The sequence below is a fragment of the Agelaius tricolor genome, unplaced genomic scaffold (assembly GCF_023055355.1).
Source record: "Agelaius tricolor isolate 1412-34295 unplaced genomic scaffold, bAgeTri1.0.p SCAF_12, whole genome shotgun sequence".
NCBI classification, from domain to species: Eukaryota; Metazoa; Chordata; class Aves; order Passeriformes; family Icteridae; genus Agelaius; species Agelaius tricolor.
This window is the reverse complement of record NW_027269272.1, coordinates 15,453,712-15,462,802: the sequence shown is the minus strand read 5'-3', so window position 1 is coordinate 15,462,802 and position 9,091 is coordinate 15,453,712. Positions and strand designations below refer to the sequence as shown.

At 46.7% G+C, this 9,091-nt stretch overlaps 1 protein-coding gene across 1 annotated transcript; it reads right to left on the bottom strand.

Moving 5' to 3' along the window:
- Nucleotides 1-235: 235 nt before the first annotated feature.
- On the bottom strand, nt 236-8,842 carry GMNC (geminin coiled-coil domain containing). Its single transcript, XM_071437776.1, has 5 exons — nt 8,769-8,842; nt 7,814-7,970; nt 7,634-7,719; nt 6,132-6,248; nt 236-4,787 (listed from the first exon to the last, which is right to left on the bottom strand). The coding sequence occupies exons 1-5, from the start codon at nt 8,769-8,771 to the stop codon at nt 4,143-4,145; spliced, it is 1,008 nt and encodes a 335-aa protein (XP_071293877.1). The 5' UTR covers nt 8,772-8,842; the 3' UTR covers nt 236-4,142.
- Between the last annotated feature and the right edge of the window lie 249 nt (nt 8,843-9,091).

Sequence of the window (9,091 nt, the reverse complement as noted above, 5' to 3'; positions counted from 1 at the left end):
ATCCCTGCAATATGCTGTGCTAGCCCAGGCTGGAAGGAGCACACCTGTGGCTGTCCATATAGCTGGATCTGATATCACAAAACCTGGCATGTCCTTGTGTGGACACTTGTGAGTGCAGGAAATAAAGGTGCCTTTCAGCCCTCTGGGGAGATATGTGGGTGCCAGGTGGCTGCTGTGCCGTGTGAACAACAGCTGCATGGTTTAATGGGTGCTCAAGTGGGCAGAAAGAATTGCATTAATTGGGTGTTAAGTTTTATTAGACATAACTTAGTGACAGTGGTAAAATTGACATTTACATATCATCGTGGCCATTTTAAATCACAAAAATCAGGATCATCACCATATTAAGTGTTAAATTAACTTCCATTTCTATTAGCATACCTTTCTAGAAACATAGATTATTTTAAACTATGCAGCGGCACATTACATTCACATAATAAAGCAAACTTCAAATAAAAAAATAAAACAAATTATGTTAATATAAGATGAATATTTACAGACAAGGAAGTTCACTGCTGCTAAAAGAACCACCCAGGGCCCTATGGCAATTCAAGTCATAGCTCCCCATCCTGGAGTTTTATGGGCCTGGTGCTGATCCTTGGCAAGAAGGAACTTCTTGGAGTTTGCAGCAGCAAGAGTTGTGTTTTCTTGTTAAATAGCTATGAACTGGTCCAGTGGTGAATTCCATAGAATCCAAAGCATGGAAACCAACTGTAACACCAGAGGCAGCATCAGAACCCAGAACTTTTGCCTTCTGGCCCTTGTTTCCAGCTGCCTGTTTTTTGAAATTAGAAATACAGTACCGAGCTGAAACTTGTCTCTGCTGTCTCCTGGCTGCCTAGTTGTGATGGCAGTGTGAAGAACTGGATTTTGTTTCCACTTTTTCCTCTCATTGCCATTGATCTCTAGCTACCTCTGGGGCATAGGAATGTGTCACAAGCTTCCCTGGGCTTTACCTTGGACATTCCATGAGCAGCAGGGTGGCTTTGAACCTCTTTCCCCCACTGGGAATGGATGCAAAAGGACAAACAGGGAGGATGGAGCACAAAACAAGACTGAACACCTATTTCAAAGCCCCATCTAGGCTTTGTACCAGCAAGAACTTTTCCCCCACATCTTTGCAGGCCTAAGAACTGCACCACATTAATGCAGCCTCAGTGCTTCCAGGGCCAAGGAAATCATGGGGACACAGCAGGGTAATCAGCATATCATCAACCCAGCACCAGCCCAGGCAGTAACTGTCCTCACATCCCACCATGTGACTGTAATCTGCCATGAGATGCCTTCAGCCTCTTACTCATTTTCCACCTCTATTACACCTGTAGGAAGGCAGGATTTTCAGAGGAACCAGGCAGTTTAGAGTGAGGTATGCTGAGCAATGGCTTTCTTCTGGTAATAGGAGCAATATTTATCTAAAATAATGGTTTGGTCACTGCACTGATTTGCTTGCTGTGGGTTGGTGTTAGACAAACCCTCTTTCTATTCTTCTTCATGTAACTCAGGAAATATTGCTTCAAATGGCGGTGTCAGGGTAAAACAAATCACTCTTATTTATTTGTTAAAATGCTTTGGGGATTTTTCTGTTTCCTTTCCAGCGTGTTCCCTCTGCTCCAGTGCCCAGCAGCATCATTACACAGAGAACTTTGTTCAAGCAGTTGCCTACACCAGAATTTTAAGTCTGCATGTGCAGGTCAGGAGCATCCATCAGCTGACTGGAGCAGCACCACGGGATCCTCTACCCAAATGAACTCCAGTAAAGTCAGGCTCAGAAAAAAGTTTCTCCAACAGGACTCAGCTCCTTCATATAGAGTAAAATTCAGGAACCCACTGGAGAAGAAGAGGATTCATTCAGGTAAATTATTTCCTCAGATTCGTAATTTATTTGCTATGAGACAAAGTGTCAGTCACCTCTGTACAAAAGGCTGGCAAAGGCTCAAGCATCAGTTTGTTCCTACTGAAACCCTACTTCAGAATTGTAGCAAAGATTGTACCAAAGATCAGAACTTTTGTTCTGGCTCTCTGCAGGAGAAGTTCTCACATGCAATGATATAAAAATGCGGAAAGGAAATGTCAGGCAAATGGAAAGCTTTTCTCCCTCTTCAGAGAAAAAAAGCCCTGATTTAAGATTTGTTGGTAGTACAAAAGCACTTATTAGTGCTGCTGCCTCCATAGCATTGAAATTCACATGTAATAGCATTCTATAGTGTTAGAAAACATAGGCAGATGTTTCTCTACTTCTGTTTTACACCTGCTGTGAGATGTGGCATCTACAGCTGTGCTGGGTGTAGTCCTCTGGCCACGCTGCCTTACTCCCAGTTTGCTGTGAATCCTCCAATCACCTGTTCCAGGGGTTCCCATCACATACTCAGTTTAAGTTCAGGCATTTTCTACACTACCACACACATCAACAAAAACTCCAGTGATAGGAGCATTTTCTTCAATGCTCTCTTACATGGTGGGGCGAGGGGAGAATAATAGAAAAGAAATGCATTGAGAAAAAAGTGAGTTGTTTGTAGGACAGGATTTTTCTTCAGCTTTCACTGAAAAGCAGAAAGGTGCTACAGAAACAGTGGCCTTGTCTTCATCAATCTACCACAATTATATGGAATACAAGCAAGCTCCCAAACAAATACTTGTATTTATTCAATGAGCATTTTTTGGTTTGGGTTTTTTGGGTTTTACTGGTTTTCTTCTGCAGTGGTTGTTGTGTGGGTTTGTGGTGTTTTTTCCAGTTTGGTTGGCTTTTTAATCCAGTGAAATAATGCCTACAATCAATGGTTTCATATTGCCTATTCTGGAAGTCTGCCACAGTTACTTCAAAGTAACTACCCAGAAATACAATTTGTTTATTTAGAAGTCCTTTGGGAAATCATTACTGCTCCTGATGGAGTGTCTCAAATATTGCAATTCTAAGGCGCACAACAGGCTATTAGAAGATATTTTTATCCTCTAAAAATAGAGGAATATCCTGTTTTCTATACGAAAATAAGGCACCGAAAAAAAAACAACCCTCTGTTTTGGTTATTTTTACTTAAGTCCTTCCTCAATGTCAGTGGCTCCATTCTGAAAGCAAGAATAACCAAGTCAATCTATTTTGAATACTTAGGGGTCAAACTACTGTAGAACTGAAGACAAAGGTAACAGAAAACAGTACTGGTGAACTTCCTTCATGCCATTGACTTCATATAATCAAATATTCGTATCATTTAGTAGCACTAGTGAAAGTTAAGTCCTGTGCAGTGCTAGAGCACCCTCATTTAGAGAGTTTTAAAGCATTCTCAAAGTAATGCTGGTCTTAGCCTCAGCCCATCCCAGTCTGGCAGACACAGAGAGGCAGGAGCTGGCATTGAAGGTTGGGGGTCCCAAAGACCCATTCCAGCCACTAAGTGATACTGCCTCCTCACATGTAAACTCCCTTTATTGATAGACAAAATACCCTTAAAACGTATTGGTAAACACATCAGTCTCTTAATCACACCTTAGGAAGATCCCCTGACCTTGCTGAATCACTTGTAACTACGTCGCCTCCAAGCATTAGACGTAAATCCTGATTTTATTTTGAGGAGTCATCAAAGAATGTAACAGCACCATGGAACTGCATGTGGGTCAGCCCTGTGCAGCACCTAAGGCAACCATGGGTGCTTGTTAAATCCAAGGCTATCTGTGTAGTCAAGAGAGACATAAATCACTTAGAAACTGCTGATCCTCAGCCTCCAAACTATGCCACCTTTGTTATCTGTGGATATCTGTGAGATAGGTGCTATTTCCAAAGGGAGAGAGGTGTATTCCCAAAGTGCTTTCCTGGTTGGTGCATGTGAACGTGATCATCAAAAGTGAAAGCCCTCCAGCCTGGGAACTACCAGTAACAAGGAGGAGCTGATGACAAAACCCCAGGAAACAAGTAAAAGCAGGTATCTCAACACAGGCACAACAAGAGAAAGGAATCCAGTTTCAACATCTGGGGCAGAAAATTGTCCAAGTGCAATCTGGAGTCACATCTGTGAAAATCTGTGAGGAAATGAGGAGTGGGTTAGTGACAGGGTAGCATTTAAAGCAGCCCAAAAGGAATCCTTTTCTCTGCCTGATGCACAAGGTGAGGTATGTCTCCTCCCTCCTCTATGGCTGGCCCTTGATGAGGTGCATCATTCAGGCTGCTTGGGCACCCAGGTGAACCTCCAGCCCCCATCGTCGTCCCTGCGCACGAAGGCCTGTCCTTGGTGGAAGCTGTGCGTCCTCACATTGCGGTGGGGACTCAGGCACGTTGTGAAGGCCACTTCTGTCCTGTTGGGTGACAAACCACCAGTCAAATAAGGCAACCCATAGGCTGGGAGGGAGGAAACACTTGGCACTGGTGAGGAGATGCATGGTGCTGAAGAAAACTGAGGAAGGAAGGGAGAATCCTGGCTGCATGGATGGGGGCTGCTGCTGCCTGGAGGCTCCTGGCTGCAGCTGAACACTGCTGCTGCTCCTTCCCTGTGCTCATAGTCTGCTGCTCCCCCAGGGCTCAGGCAATACGTATCTTTTCCAAGGTCTGGGGACAGGGCACTGTAGTTAGCTGAAGCTTCATCAATGGTGTTCACATCTTTTAATCCTAAGGTCTGCAAGACCCAGCTGTCCACAGCAGGGCTGGCTTGCTCTTCACAGGCAGTGAATTCATTGAAGAGGTTCCTTCTAGCTTTGGAAGCATGAGGAGTTTCTTGAGGAACAAAGCAGTGGTCCTCTTTTAATCTCCTCTTGGTACTTTTGAGGATAGCACAGGTTTTTTGCCCATGGTCAGACAGCAGTTTCTGTTAAAAAAGCCAAAACAACAAGGTGGAGACAGAAGATTAAAATTTGAATTTCTAGATACCTGAAGGCAACAGGCTTCTGACCTCAGATGCACAAGATGGTTACTACTTGATTACTACTGTCCTTACAGAGACTTTTTTTACCCTATGCTTAAACATATGGGTATGACCAACTATTTTGTATCTTTACAGTGTCTGCAACAACCCTGTTCCTGAATGAGAAGAGTGTGACCATGTCAATAAGACCTGTGCTTTGATGGCATTCCAGCCCTGAGCTGCCACCTGCCTCTGTGCCAGCAGCACTCTGCAGGTGAGCAGGACATGGGGGGCAAAGTGGCAGCCTGACAAAGAGGGAGCATGCAAAGGTAACTCCTGCTGGGACAGGGTGATCCTGACAAGGCAGTGCTCAGAGCAGCAGCCTGACTGGCACTGCACTCCTCAATTCACCTCAGTTGTCATTATCCCAGGACAAGGGCCCTTCAGGCACCCAGCTATGGTCAAGTGAAGACAAGAATAAACAAGGAAGCTCCCCACCATGTCATGAATTCACTGCTCCACACGGGACCCTTCTCCACAGGACACAGGGGGTGGCCATGTCTCCCTGCTGTGCCCAGTGAAGGAGACCTTTTCTACTGCCAGGAGCCAGGTCTGGCCATGGGAGGGAGGACATCATGCTATCAACTCATCAACAGGATGGAAAAGGAAAGTCTCCTATGCCCTACAGTCTTTTTTACCTCACACTCAATCCACAGAGTTGAGCAAATAATCAGTAGTTCAGTTTCATGGGCAAGGTTGGAATAGCAAAAAATTTCTTTAAGCTGACAAGAAAGAATTATTTTCTTTATTCTTGTTTAGCTGAGAGACAAAGAATCCAAATCTTAAAAATACAACCCTTCAAACTTAGTTTAAAAGAATGTTTCATCCAGCCTGAAATGTTTACTTTTGTATTTCACCATTAAAAAAACCTCCCACGCAACTTTTTAATTAATAAACTGGAAAAAAATCCTTATAAAAGGGATAATTGACAAATATATTCAAATTTGAACTTTTTACTGGAAAAAAAGCATTAGAGGGAATAATTTTACCTTGACTATATAATCTTATCTTACTTACAGCTAACTAATAAATCAAACTTAATTATCTCAGGTGCTACACTGTCTCCACAGTCAGAACCTGACAGGATATCATTCCTGGAGCAAACTGTCACCTTTGTGAATTTAAATGTGAGCGTAGGTTCCACTGCAGTTTGTCTACACTCTTAGATTTTCCATATATTTTACTGGCATGTACCTAATCAACCTGTTCCTTCTGCACACATTTGTATGACAGGTTTGAACACAATACCTTGGCTTTTTCTTCTAAACACTTAATCAGGGCAGAATTCAGGTATTGTCGGAGGTTATTATTTTCTTCATGTAACCTAGCAAGTTCCTCTTCCTTCTGAAGCAAAGTATCTTGAAGCTGTGGAATAGAGATATTGATGAATAGATGTTGACTCTGTAACTTAATAGCAATTGCCCTCTGGTACAAGCTGCTTGGATTTGATGATCTGGGTGTTTGCTTTGTGAGCTCAACCCACCCCCTCCAGCCTCTTGTCTCTATAAATCTAAGTGGCATGACTGTTCAGTTTTCACTTTTGACTTCCTTTAATCTTTAAGTGAGTGTTTGAAAAGATTACTCTGAAAAAACCTGCAACCGCAGAATAATAATGGAAATGAATTACAAGTAGCCCTGTGAGCAGCCAGAAATGGTCATGGGCATGACAGCAGCTTCAGGATCTCCTCTTGAACCACAGCAAACACCCCTTTGCACCCCTCCTTCCCATTTAGAGCTGGCTGGTGAAAAAAAAAATGTTGCAAACTAACAATTTATGGGGGTAGAGTGCAGAAGGGAGATGCAGTTGCCATTCTTTAAGATAAAGTAGCACTCGGTGATCTCTTCAGTTCTGGACCCTATTGTGCCAGCCCTGGTACATATACAGAGTTGAGATAATCCTTGGTCTCAAAAGCTGAACAGGAATGGCAGACACCTAACACTTTTCCATGGGAAATCTAAGAGTTTACAGATAGATTTTTGGTTCCTGATCATAGCTCTGGAGACTTCTTTAGGAGGACAAAGAATCTTCTGCCAAGGATCACAGGCATCTTCTGAGCATAGGCTTTGTAAAAACAGACTTAAATGATTGAGGCAGAGCTAAAGAAAGAAGTACACTGACATCTGGAACTATGGTTTGATTCCAGGGACCTTTAAGATAACATCTGAATTTTCACTGACTTGACTGTGTCAAAACATCGTTCCAAGTACTTGATCAGTCATCAAACTGGAGTACCTTCACTGAAGGCAGTTCAGAGTTTCTCCTGCCTCTTGTAGGGATTTACAAAAAAATGAAATATAAGAGAAAATAAAGTAACAAGGAAAACCTGTTGATCAAAACAGTTGATGTTCCATGTAATTAGGCAATTCTGCTGCAATCATTTCCCATGAAGTTAAACCTGGTGGAATCAGGAGGACACACTCTACATACTTTTAGCCAACAGCATCATCACAGCCTGAGGCCCCCTGTTCATGCCCCTGGTTTTCTTTAGTGCCAAGGCTGCAGCTGCAATATGATGTAAGAGGGGAGGAATGGACAGGGAATAGTCCCACCACAGCTGGTCCAACTTCACAGGACAACATGGGGGAGACAAATACATCAAGCAAGGAACAACAGTTTTGTGTCACTTCTGACATCCGTGCCAGTGACAGGGAGACATGCCTAAGCTAACCCAGAAGGTGAAATATGTGACACAAAGTTCGGGAACCTCGTGGGGTGAACCCGGGCGTGCTGGGGGGTGTGGAGCCTTTACCTGCTTGTTTCTGTAGAGCTGGGAGGACAGCTGGTCTCCCTGCCACGCCGCGTCCTGGGCACCGAGCTGCGGGCTGCAGAACTGGCCTGCGGACGAGAGCCAGGGTTATCCCGGCCGGGTAGGGTCGGGCTCCCAGCGCGGCTGGGGAGCGCGGCGCTCCGGCGGCGGCTGAGCACTCACCCTGCGGCCGGGGCTCCCGCCGGCCCTGGCTGTGCGGCGGCTCCGCGGCGCAGACGGCGGCCCAGGTCTCCTTGGAAACCCCGGCGGGGCCGGACCAGGGCCAGGCGCAGCCCGAGCCCCCGGCGAAGTCCGGCTCCGGGCACGGCCGGCCGGCGCTCTGCGGAGGGAAGGGCAGAGGCGATGGGGCGCTCGGGGGGCCAGGGGCCCCGAGGAGAAGCGGAGCCGGTCCGGCCCCGCCGCGCCCCGGCACAAGCGCCCCGGCGGGGCAGCGCTCTCCCCGCTGCTGTCCCTGGCTGTGCTCAGGTGCTGTCCCGGGGCAGCCCCCCCGCCCCTGCCGGCCAGCCCTGACCCGGTGCCCGCTCCCCGTTTCCCCGGTGGCACCGCTCCGTGCTCCGAGCGCGGGCAGTGCCGCCCCGCCAGCCCCGCCGCACTGGGGCTCCGAGCACGGCTGTGCCGGGAAGGCGGCTCGGTTTCCTGCAGAGCCTGGGGAAATGCTACGGTCCTAGTGGGTTTAGGGTGAAGGGGGGTCCAATGCTGTCCTTGGCCAGACCGTTCCTGCCACCATGGGTGTTCGACTCAGCTCTAAAGCAGCAGCACAGAGCCAGCAGAGTCACCTCCTGGCTGCTCGCACTCTCTTCTGCCCTGCAGTTCTGCAGGAGTCCCAGACGGCAAAGCCTGGGGTTGTCTCTGGATTCACCTTTTCTCCCTCCTCCAAATAAGCCTCATCTGCAGCAACTCTAAATCTCTGCAAGGAAGGCAACGGCAGAACTTGGAGTCTCAGTCAGGGAGTCTGCCCACCCATGGGAAGGCACAGCAGCAGAGACTGCACTGGCAGGTAGAGAAGAGCCCTCTTTCTTTCCCATCTTAAGAGGGCACAAAATTTATTGCACTCCCCCAAGGGAGAGACCAGCTTCTCCTCTGCCTCGAGGTCGAGAGAAATGCAAAGAGCACTTACCATATTAGTGGCAGAATGAAATGCAGGTCTTGGGAGCACGTTTCTGTTAAAGCCCCAGAGAGGTTTAAATGGCTCTGAAGGAGGGGGAGAGGGGGGAGACCGGGGAGGCGAGTTTAATCTAAAGGAGCTCCCAGTGACGCCTCAGAGCTCTCCTGAAACCCAGCAATCTGATTTGGTGTAAAGCTGTCAAACTTGTGACGTGAATAAACAGCAAACTTGCTGAAATCAAAGTCATTCTGGTCCCACAAATCAACACAAGGAAGGAGGGAAAAGAAAAGGAGGGAGAAGGAAAAAAAAGCTTCCACACACTTCAGGGCAGCAGT

What these genes read in the sequence shown, in the direction of transcription:
- GMNC (XM_071437776.1), bottom strand. An exon ending in GCGGGAGCCCCGGCCGCAGG is followed by an intron (nt 7,720 to 7,813) that starts GTGAGTGCTCAG and finishes TCTCGTCCGCAG; the next exon opens with GCCAGTTCTGCAGCCCGCAG. An exon ending in AGCTCTACAGAAACAAGCAG is followed by an intron (nt 6,249 to 7,633) that starts GTAAAGGCTCCA and finishes TCTATTCCACAG; the next exon opens with CTTCAAGATACTTTGCTTCA.